General features: G+C 43.4%; 1 protein-coding gene across 1 annotated transcript in view; it reads left to right on the forward strand.

Moving 5' to 3' along the window:
* Window positions 1-25,534, forward strand: part of ULK4 (unc-51 like kinase 4) — a 798,383-nt gene that overhangs the window by 356,443 nt on the left and 416,406 nt on the right. Inside the window, exon 31 of the mRNA XM_040353131.1 lies at window positions 19,217-19,265. Coding sequence (XP_040209065.1) covers window positions 19,217-19,265 — 49 coding nt within the window. The remainder of the gene's footprint in view (window positions 1-19,216; window positions 19,266-25,534) is intronic.

Below are 25,534 nucleotides of genomic sequence, written 5' to 3' on the forward strand. Positions count from 1 at the left end.
CTCACAGGTCATTTTGTTAGGGACACCTTGCAAGTACTGGGTTGGACCTTTTGCCTTCAGAACTGCCTTAATTCTTTGTGGCATAGATTCAACATTCCTCAGTGATTTTGGTCCATATTGACATGATAGCATCATGCAGTTGCTGCAGATTTGTCAGCTGCACATCCATGCTGCAAATCTCACATTCCACCACATCTCAAAGGTGCTCTATTGTTTTGAGATCTGGTGACTGTGTTGGCACCTGGAGTACAGTGAACTCATTGTCATGTTCATGAAACCAGTTTGAGCCCTGGTTCACACTAGTGCGATTTGACATGTCAAATCGGTGGCATTTGCCGGCAATGGCACCGTCCTAATCGCAACTGCGGCGCTGCACTGATTTTAAAAATTAGTTTCTGTGCTGTTCTCTGTAATCGCGGCCGAAATCGGGACTGACAGGTGAGAGTGAAATTGTGCGAGTTCAGCTGAACTTGCACGGCTTCATTCCCACAGCCCAGTGTAAACCTGGGCTAAGATGATTTGAGTTTTGTGACCTGGTGCCATTATCCTGCTGGAAGTAGCCATAAAAATATGGGTACACTGTAGTCATACCAGGATTGACATGGTCAGCAACAATACTCTGGTAGGCCATGACGTTTAAACAATGCTCAGTTGGTACTAAGGGGCTCAAAGTTTGCCCAGAAAATATCCCCCACACCGCCCCCAGCCTGAACTGTTGATTTAAGGCAGGATGAATCCATGCTTTGATGTTGTTTACGCCAAATTCTGACCTTATCATCTGAATGTTGCTGCTGAAATCCAGGCCCGTCAGACCCGGTAATGTTATTCTAATCTTCTATTGTCTCATTTTAGTGAGCCTGTTTGAAATGTAGCCTCAGTTTCTTGTTCTTAGCTGATAGGAGTGCCTCCTGATGTGTGTTTGTTTTGTTGTGCATTTAGAGGTGGTACCCTGCATACCTTGGTTGCAACGAGTAGTTATTTGAGTTAATATTGCATTCTCCTCTGACATAAACAAGACATTTTCATTCACACACCGCGGATATTTTCTCTTTTTCGGACCATTCTCTGTAAACCCTAGAGATGGTTGTGTAAGAAAAGAAATGGCTGCACATCCTGGAATGCCGATTGCCTTTTATTGTTCAAATTGACAACACCAAAGACACCAACATGAGGTCACGTAGATGCGTTTCACACAAACATATTATGCTTATTACTTAATCATTAATCATCAGTAATGATTAAGCACGAGATGTTTGTGTGAAACGCGTCTACGTTACCTCGTGGAATGGACTTTTCTTCATACTCCTCATGGTTCTCAACCTGTACTGGGTGAGGATGTGGCACAGAGGTAGTAAAGTGGTTGCAGACCAAAGGTTTTAATAAGGAGACATGGAATACATTTGAGATATGCATATTAGAAGGAAGGTCTAAAGCGTAAGCCACTGGGTTAATCCTGCAGAGAATATGGAAAGGCCCAATAAACCGAGGTGCCAACTTCAGTGAGGAAATACAAAGTTGGAGGTTGCGAGATGACAGCCTGACCCTGTCCCTAACCTGGTAGGAAGGCACAGGCCGACGTCTGCGATGAGCATAGAGTCTGTATATATCATTGGCATGTCGCAAAGCCCTCTGGACTTGTGCTCAAGTGGAACGAAGACCACAGAGATGCTGCTCTAATGCAGGGATGCTCTGCGGAACAACTTAGTCAGGCAACATGGAAGGTTGGAAACCATATTTTTATATAAATGGGGACAATCGTGAAACAGAATTCAAGGCAATATTGTGAGCAAACTTAGTCCCAAGGTAAGAGTCCTGACCAGTTTTTATGATGGAGAAAGAAAGCTGAATTCCCAACTGTGCACAAACGGCTTGCCAGAACCGGGACACAAACAGACTACCCCTGTCCGAGATGATCACCTTGGGTAGCCCATGTAAGTGAAAGGTCTCCCGATCAAAAAAGGAAGCCAGTTCCTTAGATGTGGGCAACTTCTTAAGTGGAATACAATGAGACATCTTCGAAAACCGATCAACCACCATAAGGATAACTGTGTTGCCCTGAGAGTTGGGTAACTCCACAATGAAATCCATGGACAGGTGGGTCCAAGGCTGCTCTCCATTGGGTATGGGTTGTAGGAGGGCCACTGGAAGGTGTTGTGGTGTCTTAGTCTGAGCACACACGGAACAAGCGGCTACGAAGGCGGCTACATCAGCATGTAGACTAAGCCACCAGAATTGTTGGGAAATGGCCCAAAAAATTGATTCTTCCCAGGGTGGCCAGCAGCCTTGGGAGAATGGTAAGTCTGGATCACAGCAGTACAGAGACTCTTAGGGACAAAGCAGCGGTCACAAGGTTTCTCAGGAGGAGCATGGACCTGAGCGGCAAGAATTTTGTCACCCAAAGGAGAAGTGGTGCGAACCGTAGCCAGAATGCGACCAGGAGAAATCACAGGAACAGGAACCAATTCCATCTTAGAAGTGGAGGAAAATTGTTTGGACAAAGCATCAGCCCTTACATTCTTAGTATCAGTTAAGAATGAAACAATGTAATTGAAACGTGACAAGAATAGAGCCCATTGTGCCCTTCTGGGAGAGAGGCGTTTAGCCTCAGACAAGAATGTGAGATTCTTATGGTCAGTAAGAATTAGAACCTGCACAGTGGTACCTTTGAGGAGATGCCTCCTATTCTTTAAGGGCTAAAATTATCACTAACAACTCTCCGTCCCCAATCTCGTAATTGCACTCTGTAGGTGACAATTACTTGGAAAAGTAGCCACAAGGATGCATAGCGCTCTCAGAGGTACGACGTTGAGACAGAAGGGCGCCAACTCCAGTCTCAGAAGCATCAACCTCAAGGCTATTGGGTAACCTAGGATCAGGATGTGCCAACACAGGAGCAGAAAAAAAAGCAGCCTTGAGACTCTCAAAGGCCTTAATGAACTCCGGAGACCTACTCTGTGGGTTAGCGTCCTTTCTGGTCATATCAGTCAGAGGCTTGACCAGAGACGAAAAGTTACGAATGAACTTTCGATAATTGGCAAATCCAAGAAAATATTGCAGATGACGTATACCCATGGATCGGGGCCACTGTAGGACTGCTGAAAGTTTCTTTGGGTCCATCAAACAGGCAATGGATATGACATAACCCAGGAATTTAACCTGTTCATGATGGAACTTGCACTCCAATTTACGATAGAGATTGTTCTCTCTCAGCTTCTGAACCACATGACAGACATCTGTGTGGTGGCTCTCTAGGAACTTGGAAAAAATGAGGATATTGTCAAGGTAAACCACCACACATAGCTGCAACAAATCTCAGAGAACATCATTGATAAATTCCTGGAAAAATGCCGGAGAGTTGCAAAGGCCAAATGGCATTATGAGGTACTCATAATGGCCTGTTCTAGTATTAAATGAAGTTTTCCATTTGTTGCCCTACTTAATCCTCACAAAGTTGTATGCTCCTCTGAAATCAAGCTTTGTGAAAACCGTTGCTCCCTTGAGACGGTCAAATAACTCCGTAATCAACAGAATTGGATAAGCACTCTTAATCGTAAAACACCTGTAATCAATACAAGGTTTCAGTTCACCACTCTTCTTCACAAAGAAGAAACCAGCACCAGCAGAAGACAAGGACTTGCGGATGAATCCTCAAGAAAGTGCAGCTGCAACATATTCCTCCATAAACCTCCTCCTCTGAGACCAATAAATAGTAAACCTGGCCACAAGGGAGTATGGCACCAGGTTGAAGGTCAATTGCACAATCATATGACAGGTGTGGAGGCAAAGTACCTGCTTGACTTTTGTCAAAGACATCGCCTAAAATTGTGGTACTCCGTCAGGGAGGAGAGTGAAGAGGTTCATAGGACCTTAGCCACCTTCTGGAAACATGTCTTGCTGCATTGTGGTGACCAGGAGAAAACCTTAGGACAAAGCCAATCAAAAGAGGTGCTGTGCCTCAGTAACCAGGTGAGGAAATAACTTGGAATTGGATTATCTCACAGTAAAGAGCCCCTATAGGCATGGACAACGGAGCAGTCTCATGAGTTACATGGGCAAGTTGTAAAAGTCTCCCGTCAAGAGCCTCAGTGGCAAGTGGAGTGGCACGAAGCTACAGCAGAAATGAGTGCTGCGATACAAAGCCAGCTTTAATGAACAGGCCTGCAGCCCCAGAATCGATTAGAGCCTTTATCTGAACAGACGACTCAGACCAAGAAAGGATATCCAGGACACAGAGGCTTATCCTTCTGGATAACGGGGAACGAAGCAACACCACCTAAGGTCTGTCCGCTACTGGACCTCAAGGTTTGGGCGTCCCCTGGACGGGTAGGACAATACTTCAAAAAGTGACCTCACTGGCCACAATAAAGGCACAATATTTCCCTCCTCCTAAAGGTTCACTCATCCACAGAGAGACATGTGACGCCCAATTGCATCTTCACTGACCAACTCGGTATTAGGAGGAATGGGAGGTGAGGGAATCAAGGGTGGGACTTCAAAGCTCGGAGACAAATGTACAGGCTTCCGCAAGCGCTCCTTAAAAGAGAGTCTGTCTCTTGAGTCTGGAGTCAATGAGGATGGCAAACATGATCAACTTCTCCAGCTTAGTGGGTATATCTCAGGCTGCTATCTCATCTGTGATGGTATCTGAGAGACCATGAGAAAAAGCAGCCACGAGGGCCTCATTGTTCCAAGTGACCTCTGCTGCCAACAGTACGTAATTCTTTTTTAAATATTCTTTATTTATATATTCAAAGAAGGTACAGGTAACACATCACATCTTTTCCATTGACCATATACATATTTCAATTCTCATTGTTCTTCCATTAAACTCACATATTCACATAGTCTGTTTATACAGAAAAAGACACCAACAGTCAGACCATCTACAGACTATGGGGCTACTTATATATAGTGTGAGGGGTTAGCTCGGTAGCGGGGTGTGTGACCCCTTGGATGGGTTCACCACACACTGAACTTATACAGACTGGCAATCAAAAACGGTTGAAAACAAAGTTTCTGGTTTATTTTCCTTCTTGCTGGAAAACAATTGCAAGTATCCAAACAGCATAAACAAAATCAAAACATAAAATAAACTCTAGCCACTCTGGGCGTCTACCTTCCACACAGGAACCTATCTATGAAGTCTAACACAGCCTACCGCTGGATAGACAGTGCTGCTCATACAGCACAAACAATAGTCTTTGGACTTTTTATCACACAGAAAAGTCAATGGTCAGAGTGAGGTTTTTTGACGGCCAGCTCTGGAAGCCAGCTTGTTTTTCTCCTTACGAGATCGCGACCTGGCAGTGACAGGAAGCTCCGATACGGGTGTTATGTCACTGATTACTTTATTCAGTTTACGCAGTTCACCACCAATCTGCAGAAGTTTTCTTGGATTTGGAGTTAGGTCTTCCACACCTGTCCTGCGAGATTTCTTCACAGTGTACTTGCCGTGATGCAGACCATTCTTCTGGTACATATTTCTGGGAAGCGTGTGTCTGTCCCATTCAGACGGTCTCAGCATCCCTTCCTGTTGAGAAGGCATTAATTGCTTGCTATATTCCCAGAAATACCTTCGCTTTCGTCTTTTCCTCGATGACACGGCAGTTATTCCTTTCAAATTTTCAACAGAATCATTTTCATAACCTGGCTCTGAAAAGGTATCACTGATATCAGGTTTGTCATCTTCATTGTCTTCTTCTTCTTCCACCTCTCTAGTAAACTCCACTTTCTTATCTTTGTGGTGCCACACAGGATTCATGCTCTCCATGAAATATTTCACATCGCTGTAAATCTTAATTCCGTCAGCTGTGCCTTTACCTTTCAGTGGGGAGGCAGACATTGCACTTTTTCTACAAATTTCCTGCATTATATCTTCAATACCTTCTTTGGTAAGATCCATTTCAGTCGTGTCGTCTCCCCTGCTATCTTTTACCACAGCTTTGTAAAGTCCTTTATCTTCATTTGTAAACTTTTTCATTACAAGTGTCCCTGACCCAGTTTGATTATCAAATTGTCCATTAGATAGTGGTTTCTTGTCCACAGACCACTTGAGCGTGGTCTCTGTTTTGGTATTTTTAACTTTGCATATCATAATAACATGGCAGTCTTCTGTGACCTTCTTTTGGGACTCATCATAAACTTTATCAAAATCCTCCCCAGTAAGGGTAACAATGAGCTGGTTTGATGCTTTTCCATCTACTACTTTTTCAGTATACGTTCCTTTATCTTCTTCACCAAAGTCTTCCTTAATTATTTCAATAAGTCCATTTTCCTTGTCAAATGTTATTTTTCATTTCGGTGTATTTTGGATGACTTTGTCATTAAGAATCATCTCCAAAACTGCATCAGAGGACAGTTTTTCTACTAACCAGAGGCGCACATCTCCATTCTCCAGTACATCCACATTCCAGCCTGAGTTTTTCCGTATCAGTGGATGTCGTACATCCTGGCTTTTGCGCATCAGTTCCTCTAGTTCTTCCTTTGTTAGCATGTGACTAGCAGATACTCCATCTGTATTTGGCACTTCAACAGCATAGGTGCCTACATCTTCCTCAGAAGGGTTTGTTAGAATAAGTTTAGACTTATTTCCATCGGTAGAAATGTCTGTTCTCTCTGAGTCTGGAGCTCCCTTGTAGTCCTTGGACCAGAGGAACTGTGGATTGTCAACTGGCTCCGGGTTTTTAAATGAAAGGTAAACAAATCCTTCCTCGTCTACCCCAACCTCAATTTCATTCATGCCTTTTTTTCTGGTTGGCTCATCCTCCGAATCACTGGCAATTCGGTTTTGAGCATCTTCATTTTCAGAGTCACTAGCATTACGATTGCTACCATTTTCTACATCGCTGGATGTTCGCTCCCTAGGTTCATTATCTTCTGAATCATCAGAGTCACGCTCATCTTGAACTGAGGTTGCACCACCGTCATCGGAGTCATCCAGACAGTCAGATTGTCCATCGCAAACAGCATTAGTTGGAACACAATTAAGATTTTTACACTGATACTCGTTACTTTTGCACATCTGCAGTTTGCAGTGAACTTCATCACTGCCATCATGGCAGTCCGTGCGACTATCAAACCGCCAGAAGGTCGGAATAGATTGATCTTCACTAGCACAAGCCCACTGCTCATTTTCACAAGTGATCTTCTCCAATTTACAGTCCTTTTCATCACTTCCGTCTTTACAGTCTTTTGCACCATCACATTTCCATTCCATTAGCAAGCATTCACCAGATGGACATTTAAATTCCCCACTTTGACAGCGGACGTGTTTAGTGACTATACAGTTTTGTTCATCTGAATGGTCACCACAATTACTGTCTCCATCGCAGTGCATAGTATAGGGAATACACTGTCCATTAGTACACTGGAACTTGTTACTGCCACATTTCTTACGTTCACAGCCTTGTTCATCAGGCTCATCATTGTAGTCTGGTTTACCATCACAGATCCAATTCTGAAAAACGCAGCAAGTCTTTGAAAGACACCAAACAGAAGGATCTGGTGATCTCCAGCAGTTTTTCTCATCAGATTCATCAGAACACTGTGGCACCCCATCACAGCGGTATTCCTTTTTAAAACATTTTGTACTACTTTCACACTGAAAAAAAATCTTCATTTGTCTTTTCCTCTTTTTTGGCTACAGCACCACAAAAACAAGTACTTTCCTTGGCTGCATCTCGAACTTTAGGTACACAAGTGACTCCACCCACTATGATCACGTGATCAATTTCCTCCATGTTCATTTCAGCACCACTCAAAGCCTTTTGCACAGGTATGGGGACTCTTTCAAATAGGTCTTTACAAAGCTCCTCACTGTTTAGCTGAGCAAGAGTGGGAGTTTTACTGATAACTTTTTCATCCGGATAGGGACTTGAAAAGTCATCAAGACGAAGATAATCCAGCTCTTTTGTTCCCCATGTTTCCAAACTAGTTAGCTTTGTGTACTTGGTCAGATCCTCACAATATGTATCCCACCGCTCCCAGTGAGATGTTAAGGGTGGACTGTTTCCAAGGACACCAGTAAACAAATCAAATATTTCAAAGTCTTTGCACTCCTCCAACAACAGACAATTCTCTGCTGGGCTTTGTTGTTGTGTCATGATGGCCTCATTTGCTGCTGGTGTCTCTGTTCCCAGCCTGCCATGCTCTCTCGGTGAGCTGCAAGGCTCTCTTGGTGAACCTGTTGTTGAGCTGCCATGCTCTCTTGGTGAGCCTGTTGTTGAGCTGCAAGGTTCTCTTGGTGAGCCTGTTGTTGAGCTGCAAGGCTCCGCTCCAAATCTGCATTCATCTGCTGTTGATTTGCATTTGATAAAACCAGCTGTTTCAGCATCTCCTCCATTTTGGGTTTACTTTAACTGCCCGCGGCACTCCACCATATGTGAGGGGTTAGCTCGGTAGCGGGGTGTGTGACCCCTTGGATGGGTTCACCACACACTGAACTTATACAGACTGGCAATCAAAAACGGTTGAAAACAAAGTTTCTGGTTTATTTTCCTTCTTGCTGGAAAACAATTGCAAGTATCCAAACAGCATAAACAAAATCAAAACATAAAATAAACTCTAGCCACTCTGGGCGTCTACCTTCCACACAGGAACCTATCTATGAAGTCTAACACAGCCTACCGCTGGATAGACAGTGCTGCTCATACAGCACAAACAATAGTCTTTGGACTTTTTATCACACAGAAAAGTCAATGGTCTCCTCACCTCATCAGGAGACTGTCTGGCACTGCTTCTCCTGTTCACACAGCCTTAGGAGTGATGCAGCCCATTAGTGGTTATCTTCTGGGCTACTTTATAGAGGTCCTTAATTGCCTCACTCTGAACAGCTGGAGTCTTCCAACGGCCTTTAGCCTTCCTGGCTATTTATGGCAGCCGACGCCTAATAATGATTGGTGTATTGTCTAACAAGGCAGAAACGTATGTCCCAGCAGTGACAACACCCACAGATTTACCTGACTTCCTGTCACAATAGTAAGACAAAATAAACAAAAATATCTCATAATATCCATCTAATCCATCTCTGATTAAGTCTTACTGTTTAAACCATATGGGTTCTATAAATCACTATATATTTGCTTCCAACGCCCCACTACTTTTTATTAACTTTGACCTATATCTGACTCAGCGCGCTCCCCATCCTTTTATAATATTATCCAAAGCCTACCCCCTCCATAAAAATAAAATAAAAAAACACAAAACAAATCCTTGATTACAGTCCCTCCTAATTATACCCATATATTTATTTCTCTTTACATACTTTCCTCAATATTTTTCCTTCTTTGCCGTTACCAAAAAATACTCCTGACCAGCAGGAGTGTTACTTGATGGACTGTACTTCTTTTTCCCCTTTTACCTCCCATTTCCCTTTTCCTTCCCCCTCCCTCTCTCTCACAGAGGGTAGGGTGAGGAACTTTAATCTACCCCCCCCCCATCCTCCCCAAAAAAAGGGGGGGACCCCCCTCCCTGGAGACGGAGCAGTCTTTCACATTGCACAGGGTACCCTTCCCTTTCCAATATATATGACTCCCATTAAATATTCCTAATTTTTATACTTTCCCTTCCTTTAATATCTTCCCTTCTTCCGAATTCTTAAATAGATTCCAGCTCCTCCATGTTTGGTTATATTGCTCTTTCTTATTTTCTTATTCTTATTCTCTAATCCTGTTAAGCCATTCTAAGATTGATGGGGGTCCAATGTCTCTCCAATGCAGGGAGATCCCTGCTTTAGCTGCGTTGATCATATGACACAGTTTCGATTTTTCATAAGTCTGAACCGAAATCTGTGAACAATGAAGGAGAAAGAGTGCGGGATCATCAGTTAACTGTAAATTAGTAACTTGTTGCATAATTCTTTGAATCTCCATCCAGTATGGTCTTATTTTTTTGCAAGACCAAAATATATGTAACCGTGTCCCACACTCTTCTCCACATCGCCAGCATCTATTCGAGTTTTATATTGAGAATTTATGGAGTCGTGCTGGGGTGTAGTACCATTGCATCAAAAGTTTATAGCTGGATTGCTGTGTACGTAATTCAATGGCGTAATCGCCAACAGTTCTTGTACTCTGTTTGATGGACATGAGGAACTTGGTAGCAGAAGCGGAGCATGCAGGAACGTCAAATACTCTGGGTAACTCGGGACATTGGGTTTTTGCATCTCCCGTAGAGGGTTTGCTCAGGTCAAGGCTCTCTCAGAAAGCAGAAATATCACAAAACCTACTTTGCTTCTGTCTGTGGGAAATGCCTGGGGCAGCATCTCAAAGTATATCTCAACCTGATTGAGAAACCTGGATCATCCCCAAATTGCTGGGGAAGCGGAGCAGAACCGGACATATCTCTTATACAGGTAATACTCAAGGCAGGTGCCTGCACAGAGACTAGCAGCAGCAGGGAGAGCCTGCAACACAGGTTGTACCGGAGCATCCACAGTGGGAAATTCCAGGTGAGCCATGTGATTCAGGAGTGTCTGTAATGCTAAGGCAAACTGATCCATGCAGTGATCCTGCTCATCCAACCTGGAAAAAATATTACCAACAAATGGATTGACTGCATCTTCTGAATGCTGCAGCTGTCCCCTGCCTTCTCTGAACTGAGAACCAAGCCACCGAACATCGCCGATGGCTCGGTTCTCACAGATCCCGGAGAGGAAAGCTGTTGACTGTCAGTCAGCATCTCTCCTATCTTCTTCTCCACGCTCACTGGAGCACTGAGCTGTGGAGGGGCAGGCGGCTCACTGAGACTGCCATCAATCAAGGTAGCTGGCGGATCCAGACCTGGAAGTCGGGATGACGCGCTGCCTCGACTGATGGCAGTGATGTCAGCGGACTTCGGACCGCTCTCCGCTAAAAATCTAATTACACTCCTGTGACCCATAGGAGAAGCCCATCCTAAAAAGCTCAGGCTGGACTTCTCCTTTAAGTAACCAGCAGGACTGACAAACAGGATATCATCAGGTTAGTCACTGTGGAAAATATTGGAGCTGGCAATTAACACAGCTGAGCGGCCTGCTCTGAGAAGGAAGGGCTTAGCCCAGCCCTGACAGCATCCCCACATCAAATTCAACCAATTGTGAAAAAATAGTGCCATGTAAAAATGAAAGGCAAGGCAAACTGTTGTAATATGTTGAGGAGGGCAGAGCTTGTCCCCGTCCATTAAAACTAGGGTTGTCCCGATACCACTTTTTTAGGACCAAGTACGAGTACCGATACTTTTTTTCATGTACTCGCCAATACCGAATACCGATACTTTTTTTTAAATGCAGCCACGTGTCCCCAAATTCAGCCATGTCCCTAAATTCAGCCATGTCCCTAAATTCAGCCATGTCCCTAAATTCAGCCATGTCCCTTAATTCAGCCATGTCCCTTAATTCAGCCATGTCCCTAAAGTCCCCATCAGCAGTGGCCACCGCAACATCCCCATCAGCACAGCAATGCCCCCATCAGCAGTGTCCCCAGCAACATGTGTCCCCATCACCACTGATGGGGACACCTCTGATGGGGATATTGCTGTGCTGATGGGGACATCGATTATGGGGTCACCGCTGATGGGGACATTGCTATCCTAATGGGGACACCATTGATGTGGACACCCATGTCCCCATCAGCAGTGTCCCCAGCAATGTCCCCATCAGAACAGAAATGTCCCCATCAGCAGTGTCTCCATCATCGCTGATGGGGACACCTCTGATGGGGACATTGCTGTGCTGATGGGGACACCATTGATGGGGACACCCGTGTCCTCATCAGCGGTGTCCCCATCAGAACAGCAATGTCCCCATCAGCGGTGTCCCCAGCTGCACAGCAATGTCCCCATAAGCTTGTGTCCCCATCCAAATGTGTCCCCAGCAGCACAGCAATGTCCCCATCAGCCGGTGTCCCCATCAGCCGGTGTCCCCATCAGCCGGTGTCCCCAGCAGAGGTGTCCCCATCAGCCTATGTCCCCATAAGCATGTGTCCCCATCAGAAGTGTCCCCAGCAGATATGTCCCCATCAGCCTATGTCCCCAGCAGATGTGTCCCCAGCAGAAGTGTCCCCATCAGCCTGTGTCCCCATCAGCCTGTGTCCCCATCAGCCTGTGTCCCCAGCAGATGTGTCCCCATCAGCCTGTGTCCCCAGCAGATGTGTCCCCATCAGCCTATGTCCCCATAAGCCTGTGTCCCCAGCAGATGTGTCCCCAGCAGCCTGTGTCCCCAGCAGATGTGTCCCCATCAGCCTGTGTCCCCATCAGCCTATGTCCCCATAAGCATGTGTTCCCAGCAGAAGTGTCCCCAGCAGCCTGTGTCCCCAGTAGAAGTGTCCCCAGCAGATGTGTCCCCATCAGCCTGTGTCCCCAGCAGATGTGTCCCCATCAGCCTGTGTCCCCAGCAGAAGTGTCCCCATCAGCCTATGTCCCCAGCAGAAGTGTCCCCAGCAGATGTGTCCCCATCAGCCTGTGTCCCCATCAGCCTGTGTCCCCATCAGCCTGTGTCCCCATCAGCCTGTGTCCCCAGCAGATGTGTCCCCATCAGCCTATGTCCCCATAAGCATGTGTCCCCAGCAGCCTGTGTCCCCAGCAGCCTGTGTCCCCAGCAGATGTGTCCCCAGCAGCCTGTGTCCCCAGCAGAAGTGTCCCCATCAGCGCAGCACAGCAATGTCCCCATCAGCGTTGTGCAACATTCACTTGCCTCCGCTGTAGCTGGCTTCTGCTCCTCTTCTTAGATTCCAGAGTCCCAACTCCCGCCCGCTGCTACACACGTGGAAGATTTGTAATTTCAAACAGCGGGCGGGAAGAGGGGAGGTGCCGCGCCTGTGACGTCACTGGTTGTCGGGACATCGGCGGTCCCAGCAGCCAATCAAAAAGCACAGCGGGCGGGCCGGATCGAACACACAAGCGGGCCGGGGTTTGGAGACCCCTGTGCTGGGGGAACACAACAGCTGTCATTTGCATTTGAATAGCTGGGTGTTCCCCCGCCGCGCTGTCATGTATAGCCCCTCCCCCTTGCCCAGAAACTTTGATAGACAGTCGTATCAAAGTGCCCGGGCAAGGGGGGGTATACACATGACGGCGCGGCGGGGGAACACCCAGCTATTCAAATGCAAATGACAGCTGTTGTGTTCCCCCAGCGCATAGTAACTAGATATCGGCGGGGGGGGGGGGGATTGACTTGGCTTTGTCCAAGGCGGCAGCAGCTCTCCTCTCCCCCATTCGAGGACTGCTCTGCTCCGCCCCCTCTCCACCCGCACTCAAAAAAAAAAAAAAAGTATTCTATTCCAGTATCGGGAGTATTTGCGCGAGTACAAGTACTAGCGCAAATACTCGGTATCGGTCCCGATACCGATACTAGTATCGGTATCGGGACAACCCTAATTAAAACACTTGTTCTTGGGAAGTAACCCCCACGCCCAGTCATCCTGGTCCTTGTGAGAGGTATCCTATCTGATTTAGGATCACTATATATGTTGCAATCTGGCCATACAATTTCTATACAACCAACTTTAGATTTACAGAAGCTATGTAATATAAGTGCCTGCTTAAACCTCCAGATCATAATTGTAGATCTAAAGGAGATTGTACAATCAGGTTGTAATGTGTGGGTGAGCTTTAGAGTGAGCTCTGAGCTTTAAAGGGAAGTTTACTGACTTGCAGCCTTCAGATCAAATAACTGCAACAAAACAGAAGTGTTCCAAGACTTTCCAGGACTGCCCTAGTATGAATGGTGGAGAATGCACACTGTACAACGGGTATAGAAAAAAAACACCACTTTAAAATAATCACATTTTGGTTGACTTCCTGCCTGAAATGAAGACCCCGTTTTTGTTTTATCCAGCTGTATTTAATCAGTGCAACTTATTACATCCAAGTGAAAGATATAACACCAACATGTCAGAAAAAAAAACTGAATCTGTTGGAAAAAGGATCACCCCCACCTAAAAATGACATGCAAACTCAATCAGGTGTAGCTAATCATCTTCTCAATGGCACACAAAGCCACTTGACTTTCAACTCTAATCATCTGTGGTCTGTTTGATTAGCTCAGCATGAAAAGAGCTTTCCTCCAACATTTCATTCCATGGTAGTGCAGCTGAAGCAAGCAATCAATTATGGGTGGCAAGACAAATGTCAAGAGACGGATACATTTAAAAAAAAAAAAAAGGCTTTATCAATGCCTAGACGCACAGTGAAGTCCATTAATAAAAACTGAAAAGTATTTAGTACAACACAGACCCTCCCTGGATCAGGACATCACTCCAGACTGGATGAAAAAGACAGAAGGAACTGGTCAGAGAGTCTACCAAAAGGCTTACAGCAACTCTGAAGCAGTTGCAGGAATTTAGGACAAAGAGAGGTCATTGTGTGCATGTGACAATAATATCACAAATTGTCCACAAATGTGGATTGTATGGGAGGGTGACAAGAACAAGGCCACTCCTCAAGAAAGGCCACATGCAGTCATGACTGAGCTTTGCCAAAATGCACCTTGAAGATTCTGAGGCCACATGTTCTGGTCAAATGAGACTAAAATGTAATTGTTTGGCCTCAACACCAAACAATATGTCTGGTGGGAATCCCATACAGCTCACCATCCAAATAACATCATTCCTACAGTAAAGCATGGAGGTGGTGATATTATGTCATGGGATGCTTCTCTGCAGCAGGAAATGGAGCACTTGACAGGATAGACAAAATATTGGATGGTGTGACTGCCTTTTTTTTTTCAGGCTTTTCCTTTATGTTCAGCTGGAGATTCTGCTAGTAACAGTTCTAGTCCTAACACGATAATGCTCATTCACTGTACTGTATTAGGACAACATAAATATGATAGGACTTTGAAGCCTCACCCATCTCTTATTTGTCAATACCATAAAGGGGTTTGGTTCTGTAGTCATCAGAGATACCTGGAAACAGTGTAATCGATAAGAGTGCAGTACAGGCAGAAAGCATGGGTAATGCTCTTTAAATTTGTTTGTAATTGGCTGACAGAAATAAGCATGTAACATGCGTATCTGAAGGTATGCTTGGAATACCCTCTTTCATATTGCAGTAGATAAAATGGCAGCATCTTTTTCTCTATCTTTTGAGTACTTCCCTTTTCTACTAATTACAAATACTTCAATGCATGTTAGCAATGAATCATCAGATTGATATTTTTCCGCAGTAATAAAAATCAATGTGGGCTTGCTTTTATCAAAAAAATTACACCTAGTCTTTTTCTTTGTTCTGTTGAACAGTCTCCTTGACATGGTATTGTCAGGAGAAGAAGAGTAGGAGTGTGTTTATTAAAACATTTCTTGCCAGATAAATATATATTTTTTTCTAGTTTAGGAGTAAAATATTGATTTATGTTGTATGTGAAAATGTAAAAATGTGGTTTATTTGTTTTCATTACTATGTTTTTAGCACAGTGAGCTGTTGGCCTAAAACTGGTTGCTTTATGCACAAATATTTGAGCAAAAATATTCATGCAGAATAAGACAAAAAATAATATTTAGGAGTTATGCCGCGTGCTCACGACCATTTTTAATGGTCTAGAAAAAACAACGTTTTTTTCAACCCGATTATTGTTAAACCGGCCTTGCCTACACACGATCGTGAAAAAAAAATGCTCTAGCAAAGTGCGGTGACGTACAACACGTACGACGGCACTATAAAGGGGAAGTTCCATTCGGATGGCGCCACCCTTGGAGCTGCTTTTGCTGATTTCTTGTTAGTAAAAGACGATTCGCGCTTTTCAGTCTGTTACAGCGTGATGAATGTGCTATCTCCATTACAAACGCTAGTTTTACCAGAACATAACTTGCTTCTGAGCATGCGCATTTTTTTCACATTGTTAAAGCCCACGCACGACCATTTTTAATGACGTTAAAAATGTCAACGTTAAAAACGACGTGAAAATTTAGAGCATGGCCATTTTTTACGTTGTGAAAAATGCTCTGGAGCCCACACACGATCGTTTTTAAAGACATTATTTTTTTTATTTTTTTTACATCCCGAAAAACAGTTGTGTGTACGTGGCATTAGGCTAGTATTAGATATAGGTTAGGGAAGATGTTTGTGTATAACTTTTAGAGCAGGACCTGTGGGAGGGGGGGGGGGTTATAAAAGATGGAATGATATGAAATAAGCAAGTTTTTATTTTATTTTGTTTTTGCACCTTGTCAGGGATTTCCCAGATAGACAGTATATTATTGATATTGTTAGAAGTCGTAGTATTATTCAGGGCTTATATATGCTAAGTAACAGGAGACTGTACAGTTACAGTTTAATCCAATGCAAGACAGTTGGGGGGGGGGGGGGGCTTCTTACAATCTAACAGCTGAGCAGAGCATGTTACTAGTAATTTTTAAGCACCTTTTCAGGTACTTTAAAATAGTTTTTTGCATGTGTAAGCTTCAGGAGTTTTAGCTGGATTCAGGATGGCAGGCGCATAGTTGCGGCGGCGTAGCGTATGGCATTTACACTACGCCACCATAAGTTAGCAAGGCAAGTACATGATTCACAAAGTACTTGCCTGCTAAGTTACGGCGGCGTATCGTAAATCGGGCAGGCGTAAGGGCGCCTAATTCAAATTCGGCTAAGGGGGCGTGTTTTATGTTAATGGCGGTTGACCTGAAGTAATTGACGTATTTTACGAACGGCGCATGCGCCGTCCATGTACATATCCCAGTGTGCATTGCGGCAAAGTATGCCGCATGGTCCTATTGGTTTCGACGTGGACGTAAATTACGTAAATGACGAATTTTGACGCGGGAACGGCAGCCATACTTAACATTACTATTCCAGCTATTCGATGGAATAACTTTAGGCCTGATAATGCATTACGTAAACGGCGTATCTCTACTGCGTTGGCCCGGGCGTACGTTCGTGAATAGGCGTATCTAGTGATTTACATATTCTACGCCGACCGCAATGGAAGCGCCACCTAGCAGTCAGCCTAAAAATTACACTTTAGGATACGACAGTGTACGACACTTACGCCGCTCCTATCTGAGCCTAATTTAAGCATATCTGGTTACCAGAATACGCTTAAATTAGCGCCGGCGCAAATTCAGACTTAGGCTGGCGTATCTACTGATACGCCAGCCTAAGTCTTTCTGAATCCACCTATTTGTTTCTTAGGATAGCCAGGGGAGGAGAGAAGTTCTTCAGGCGTAAAAATGCACAAAAAGAAAACATGCATATAGAACATTTACAGGCATTCCCACTCTGTGGAATGAAAAAAATTTAATATGCTAAACAAAAAAGCTTATGTACGTTTTTGAGCATAGGACGTAGAGTGTAGGGTGATTGAGCGTACAAGCTTGAACAAGCGCAAATAGAAAGAATAGGATTCTGCGTAGTAAGGCATAGTCAGGCGTAGGGAAACCAGCAGAAAATTTCTGAAGTGTGAATGGTGGCTAAAAGGACAAATGGTAAAGTAATTCAAAAGTTATTCACACTTCAAATGTAATCTTAACCAGTTTTGGGATCATTTGTGCTCCATCTGTGTATGTCATCCCATGACATACCAGTGCAAAATGTCATAAATCCTGCACAAAGTACTGAATAACAAGTTCATTAAAGGAGTTGTAAAGACAGAAGTTTTTTTTATCTTAAGATAACAAAGCCTTCTGTGTGTAGCTGTTTGCTGTGGGGCCACTCAACAGGAGGGAGGGGCCAGGAGCAGCAAAGAGGGACCCGAGAAGAGGACCAACCAACTACATAAAGGCAGCCAAGACTTTACAATCACTTTAAAGTTAAGCTTCACTCAAAAGGGGAATTTCCACTTGTTTGCATCCTCCCCCCCATTGCCACATTTGACACTTTTTGGGGGACTGTGGGAGCAGGTACCCACTTCTACTTCTGGGTCAGATCGCCACGGCAATCAACAAAAATGTTTGGCTTTCCTCCTTCTCCCTGCAGCCTTCTGGGATACACACAGGTCTCAGAAGACTGCAAGACCATTCACAAAACGCGTTGCGAGTCTGCTCAGGGGATGATGAAGTCAGGTGACCTTGACGATACATGTAGGGACATATAGGCACCGGAAGTGATGCAGGCGAGCTCAACGCTCGTGGAGTCATCACCCCACATCCATCACTGCGTATGTGTGACCTTGTTCACCCACCTACATTTGTAATTGTATTGTCAGATTCAAGGACCCAATCACGTTTCACCCATGCACACTTATGTGACAATCACTACTACCTTGATTGTGCTCTATGAGCATTCAGTTTTTTGTTTTTTTTGCATGTTGTTTGCACACCATTACCCTCTCAGTAGGTTTTTCATCCAAGCAACATTTTGAGTTCACCCATATGTAGCAATGTTTTGCGCATTTATTATCTGTCACTTGCACTTCACTTGCACTTGTATTATTTGCATCATTTGTATTATTTATGCCATCATGTGATTTTAGTGGATCATTTGCACATTTATTAGTCATTTCCTGCAACAGCTCAGCACTATTCTTTTACCTATCTTTTAACAGATTTATAACCACCTGCATTTAACATGTTTTGCAGTTTGGCTTGGTATGTGTGACTAATGTGTTAATTAGTTAAAACCTGATCTACTCTTCATACTTGTTCATTCAGTTTTCTAAAATGACCTCCTCTTTTGATCTTATCCTCCCAATTTAGCAGCTGCTTCTTAATAATGAAATGTAACTAGCAATAATCAAGTGAAGCATACCAAAATTGTCCTCTATGCTTATCAACCCATGAATTCATGCCTGATAATTATACGTTATTGGGGGGACTGAAATTAACTTCTGTTTGTTGATCTTTTCATAACTTTTAGGCTGCATTCACACTATATCATTTAGCAAACATGCATGTTTACAAAACACGCCTGGCACTTGTGGCACCCATTGTTAATGGTACCCCAAATGCAAAAAGCAGAGTAAGTAGCTTTTTTCAGTGTTAAAAACACTTGGAAGTTTAAAAAGGTACATGAGCTACTTTGTCACGTTTGCCGCAAATAAATAGGCTGCTCTATGCAAAACCATGCAAAACACCTTCCAATTAAGCAAAAGAAAATATGAAGATTTTTTTTTTTTTTTTTTTATATTAAAACGCAAAGGGCAATAATATGTCATAAAGGCATAGTTCAGTAGTGAAATCTTTGATACTTATAAGTTAGTGTGAAATGGGCAACAAATCCCTCCACCAAACAACTGTGAAGTAACAGCCTTTTTAAAACAAGATGCATGTATATATCATTCAAACATACATGTTATATTTATTTTTTATAGGGACATTGAACATAGCAACTTGATACCCAAGCTTTTTCAGATGATTATGGTAAGCGCAAGTTTACTTTACCATTTTTTCAAAAATGTTACTGTTTGCACACACCAAGTGTGACACAATTGTATATAGTATGGTAATTTTTAGTACTTTTACATGTTCATACTGTAGCTAAATACTATGAATTTGAGAAAAAAACAAAATGCACAGTTAATTGACAGAAGAGACTTTGTATGTCTCTTCTGCCAAAAAACTCCATTCCTACTCTACATTTACAGTGTACACTCTTAACATCTGTAATGTGCACAGGAGCTCTGCCCAGTTCAAGATGGTGCAACTCCATAGGCTGCCCTATGGCCAAAAGTGGGAGAAACTGGCAGCCACTACTGCAAAGATGGTGCTGAAACTGTAGAGTGTTGAGGGAGAGCATAGAGCTGTCCTTTGGCAAACAGGGCAAACTCAGAGGTAGTTTTACCCTAAGGTACACGCATGCCATGAATTATTATCCCCATGTTGATAAGCACAAAGTCCTTTTCCCCACAACCCTAGCCCGGTGGTTCTGGGGATCCTTATTGGAATCTGGAAGTCCTCTTTAACCACTTACTGCCGCTGTATGCAGAATTATGGCCGCTGGGTAATTCTGTTATCCTGACTGGGCGTTGTATGACATCCAGCAGGATAAGCCACTTGTGCGCACCCCCCGGGGGCGTGCAGCATGGCGCTCGGTGGTGCAGTGTGTTGATTCGACACACCGCTTCTCCAATCTAGGTAAAGAGCCTCTGATGTAGGCTCTTTACCACATGATCAGCTGTGTCTAAACACCCATCAGTGCTGCTTCACCAGTGCCCATCAGTGAAGGAGAAAACATACTTATTTACAAAATGTTATAACCGAAACAAAGAAACATGTGTTTTTATTTTTTTCACATGTGCAGTCTTTTTTTTATCTGTAGCGCAAAAAATAAACAAGCCAGTGCCAGCCATATGCCACCAAATGAAGCTCTATTTTTGTGTGTTTGTGTGTGTGTGTGTGGGGGGGGGGGGGGCAGATGAAGAATTTCATATGGGTACAGTGTCGCATGACCCGCACAATTGTCATTTAAAGTGTGACACTGCTGAAAGCTGGCCTGGGCAGGAAGGGGCTAAAAGTGGCCTGTATTGAAATGGTAATAAGAAGTAGGCCCCCAGATACCACCCCCCCCTTATGTGAATAAGTAAGGGGTTTATAATAACTCCACTCAGTAAAAGAAAAAGTGTAAATAAAGACAAACACTGTTGCTTTATTAAAATAAAATAAATACTCATCGTGTTTTCAATTATTTTTTGAATAAAGGTTCACTATTTCACAAGGACAAGCAGGGAACTTCTGCCTTATTTTTATGTTTTGTGTACAATAGATCTCCCAGTCTTGGACATAAACTGCTTATTTTACTGGGGAATTTTATATATTTTTGTGTATCTTTATGGTGTTCATGTCAGCACTTGGCATAAAGGGACACCCCCGATTTCCATAGTGGGTGGACATTTTTTAGCCTGAATACAGAAGCTTTCTTTTTCATGGGGCTAAAAACTAAAGTTCTGTTTTCAGCTTCTCAGTTCATGTCCATCAACCATCCTTTGTCACTACACAGATTAGCAGACCTCCATGCAGCCGTCGCTGGTCTTCTGGAGCAAAGGGTTATTGCCCCCTTTCTGTGATGGAAAGGTTTCTGGTATTTTTATTGCAACTTTTTCACGGTTCCAAAATCAAAAGCGGGCATACACCCTATCTAGGATGTCAAAGTCCTAAATATTTTCATCTGACCCCAGAAATTCTACTTGGAATCCACCAGTCATAGCCTTCCACCATCAGGGAGCCTTTCTAGCCTTTGTAGACATCAAAAATGCGTCATTGCATGTGCCTATTTTTCCAGCAATTCAGTTGTTTTGCTGTGGATCACCAGTGATTTTAGTTTGTAGCCCTTACATTTGAATGAATGAATGAATGAATGAAAAACTTATAAAGCGCGGCGCATGCAAACTGAATCGCTTCTGGGCGCTAGTTGTTCGTGTCTCATGACATCAAAAGAGCAGAGTTTTGATCTGTCTTCTGAAAGTCAGGTGGTTTTCCTCCAAGCGAATGCTGGTTGGTAAAGCGTTCCATAGTCTAGGACCCTGAAAAGCAAACCTTCTTTCTCCTTTGGACTTGTATTTGGTTTTTTGGTACCCTGACCAGATTTTGGTCGGTGGATCGCAGAACGCGATTCGAATTGTGAGGTTCTATCTTGTCGCAAAGATATTGCGGAGCCTTCCCATGGATGCACTTATGTGTCAGGCAGAGTGCTTTAAATGCAATTCTATCTTTTACTGGCAGCCAGTGAAGGGTTCTCAACGAAGGTGAGATTGATTCCCATTTTTTTTTCCCAGTCACCAGTCTGGCGGCCGTATTCTGAACGACTTGCAGACGGGAGATTTGGTACTTTGGGAGTCCGAGGTACAGGGCGTTAGCATAGTCCAGTCTGGAATTCACGATTGTTCCCACCACGACTGCTACGTCTTCTTTGGGGATAAATGTAATAAGTCTGCGTAGTAGGCGCAACAGATGGTGCGCTCCGCTGACTACTGACCCTATTTGTGCGTCCATTGTCATGAAGGTGTCGAAGATGACCCCGAGACTTTTGACTTTGGAGCTAGGGGTGATGATTTGGCCCAGAATGGGCGGGGGTGTCCAGGTTGTTGCCAGTTGACTCTTTCGGCTGGCGTGAAACATAAGGAGTTCTGTTTTTGAACTGTTGAGTTTAAGATAACTCTTTGTCATCCAGTTTTCTATCAAAGAGAGACATTTCTCTAAACTGGGATGATGATCCTTTTTGTTGCAGATGCGAAAATACAGTTGCGTATCGTCTGCATAAGAGTGATAGAGTAGTTCTTGGCTACTGATAATATCAAAGAGAGGGCGAAGATAGATGTTGAAAAGCACCGGTGACGGGGGGGATCCTTGGGGGACTCCACATGACACTGTGCGCTTTTCCGACGTGAAAGAACCCAATTTAACTGTTTGTGATCGGTTTTCAAGAAAGGAAGAAAACCATGGTAAATCACCTTCTGCGACTTCTGCTACCTTGGCTAGTCGCATCAGTAACAGTTTGTGGTCTACCGTGTCAAAGGCTGCGCTTAGGTCCAGCAGAACCAGGAGACAAGATTCTCCTTCGTCTGCGGCCTCGAGGGCATCGTCCCATATTTTGAGTAAGGCCGTTTCTGTCCCGTGTCCGGGACGGAAGCCTGATTGTAATGGATCCAGTAGATTGTGTGTATCTAGATGCTGTTGCAGCTGTTGTACCACTACTTTCTCCATTATCTTGGAGAGAACATTTAGGCCTGTTATGGGACGGCGGTGAGTTGGGTCCTTGGGATCCAGGTTAGGTTTTTTCAAGATGGGCTGGATTGTGCCCTCTTTCAACAGGGATGGCACTGTGCCTTCCTTAAATGACTGGTTTATAAGCTGTGTGATGGGTGGTGCCAGGATGTCGGCACATTCCTTCAGCAGTTTGGTGGGGATGATATCATTGGGCGATGTGCTGTTCCGCAAAGCACCAATGATATTTTTTGTGGTATCGATGGAGATCGGTTCCAGCGTGAACTTTGTTGATTGTAGAGCGTTTCTGTGGGTGTTTTGTGGTTGATTGACTGTGGGGTTGAGGGGGGTATTGTTTTGCAAGATGCTTTCCCGGATTCTTTCAATTTTGTTGATGAAGAAATCCGATAGTTCATTACAGAACTCTTGGGTGTCTGAGTTGGGGACTTCAAGACATCCTGGATTCATGGTCTGGGTGACCATCTTGAAGAGTTTGTGGGGGCGGTTTAGGGCGCTGTTAATCGCCATAGAAAAATGATGTTTCTTGGCTTTGAAGATTTCTTTATGATATCGTGTTGTTATTGCCTTGTAGATGATGAGGTTATCCTCTGCAGGGCTTCTTTTCCAGGCGGCTTCCGCCCTTCTGCGCTCTTGCTTCAGAAGCGACAGCTGGTTGTTGAACCAGCCAGACTTTCTTTTTCGGATGCAGGCTTTGCGTTTCGGTGCTACTAAATTCGGCTGACTGTAGCAGGGCTGCGTTTACGGCATCCAGTGTATCTGCGGCTGTTTGATGTGGATGGATTGTTTTGATTCTGTTTCCCAAGGTAGATTTAAAGAGTTCCGAATGAAGCTTCTTCTGAGATCTAGCCCAGTGTATTGTCACCGGCTTGGGTGCTTTTATCACTAGGGGAATTTTGGAGATTATGAAATTGATTGCATGGTGGTCTGTCCATGGCAATGGTTCATTTTCTAAAATGCTTATTTTCAGATTTTGTCTGAAAATTAGGTCGAGTGTGTGACCTGAAGCATGTGTTGGCCCGCATATAAGTTGCTGTAGCCCTAATCCCTCCAGGTGATCGATGCAGGCGTCCGCATTTGGCCTGTCTTCTGAATCCCCATGTGTTCACCAGGGTTCTAGTCCCTGTGATTGTCTTGTTATACTTCCAGGGCATCCCCATTGTGGGATATCTGGAAAACGTGTTGTTGAAGAAACAGTCAGCACAGCTTATACCTTGAAAAGATTTGGTTGAATTCTGAGCATTCAGGATTCTGGGTTGGGACCAGCTTATCACAAGAAAAAGTCTGCTCCCAGACCTGAGTCCAGTCCAGGAGTTCATTGCCCATTTCCACTCCAGACCACTACAAATCAAAATCCTGTCATTGCGGGGCAGATTAGTTCATTCTATGGACAAACCGATACACTTGTCACCAAGGGCCAGGTTGTCACTTGCTTTGAAGTACAAGATGTGCTTTAATTATGAAACACATAATGAGCACATTTTAGTTGATATGAGCATTAACAGAGTCAAGTACTTGAGTGATGGATGGCATTAAAACAATTATTTGTTAGAACTGCATGCTCATGTAGATGTCACTAATCTCTTTGAGTGAGAACGTGGAAGGAAGCTCCCAAAAATTATGCATTCCAGTTTTTTGTGCCACAAAGACACCCCAAACGTCAAAATCACCAAGCAAACAGGGCTGCCATATGAGAGAAAGGGGAGTAAATATACTTCTCCATACCCAGAAGTAATGGGTATTAGCTTAGCTCCTTTAGCTGTTCCCAGTGGCTGAACTCGGCAGTTGGGGACTGAAAGAAAAGTGGGCATTTTATCCTGAGGGGGCCATTAAAGCATACAGTAGCAGCTGCTAGATGGTTTTCTTTGCCAGAGTTCTAGCTGTGTAACAGAAATAATTTGGGTGGCTTTACAGGGTTTTTAAAGTGTCATCTATGTTGTGGATGTGATGCGCAAGGCTTGACATGTTTGGTATTTAGCTACTTAACATAGTCTTGTTAATTACAGGAAATTTGGGAATTTGTGTGAACTAAAATTCATTTTTTTTTTTTTTTACTGAAACAATAGATTTGATAAACAGTTACACAAATATCTTGCAACATAAAAATGGCAGCTACCTTTTTTTTTTAATTCTTAAGGGCTTGGCTTTCAGAAAATATATAGTATATTGATTTGGAGGTTTTAAGTACATTTTTATGTAAAAAATGAGAATTCTAACATGTATTTGAAAATATTAAAAAATGAGTCTGATATCAAAATGGTTGAAATTCTTTAATTAAACTCAATTGCTCAGTAACTGTGGCATGGTTGTGTGGTGGAATCATTGGGTTTACAAAGGCCATAATTATGTATGTTGGTTTATGTAATCTTTTTCTATCCGAGTATTCTAGTATTTTTTTGTATTATAAATGGCACAACACCATTTTTTTTGTATCACTGTTTATAGCTTTTGTTCTGCATATATATTCATATATATATTTTTTTCAATTTCATATACACTTGACTGATGAAACCTCAGTATAGGACTGTGCAAACGTTAACCTGTCTGAGTATAATGCATTTATTTTGTGAAATAAAGCAAAATGCTACTCTGCAGTTGCCTAACTTAATTTGGTTTCAAATAATTTACATTTGAAATGAGGCAAATACCAAAAAGCACAATTTATGTGTGCTGTAAAAGTGTTGTTTGTTGAAGAAAGACCTTCAAGGTAGCTGAATCCAGTTTATTGCATATATAAAAAGTCCTATAAAAGATGATGGATTTTACTAGTAAAGTCTGGAGTTAATGATTAGTGTCCCTGAACTTTTCTACTCTTTAAGGCATCATTTGTAAACTGTATTTCAATGTAAATGTAATATTGGATTTCAGTATGGTTTGTGCTAATATGTGTATTTTTTGGGACATGAAATGTGATTTATTGTGTTTTCATGAAACTTTGATTGTACCTACAAGGCTTTTTCAGAGAAGATAAT

The sequence above is a fragment of the Rana temporaria genome, chromosome 5 (assembly GCF_905171775.1).
Source record: "Rana temporaria chromosome 5, aRanTem1.1, whole genome shotgun sequence".
Taxonomy (NCBI): domain Eukaryota; kingdom Metazoa; phylum Chordata; class Amphibia; order Anura; family Ranidae; genus Rana; species Rana temporaria.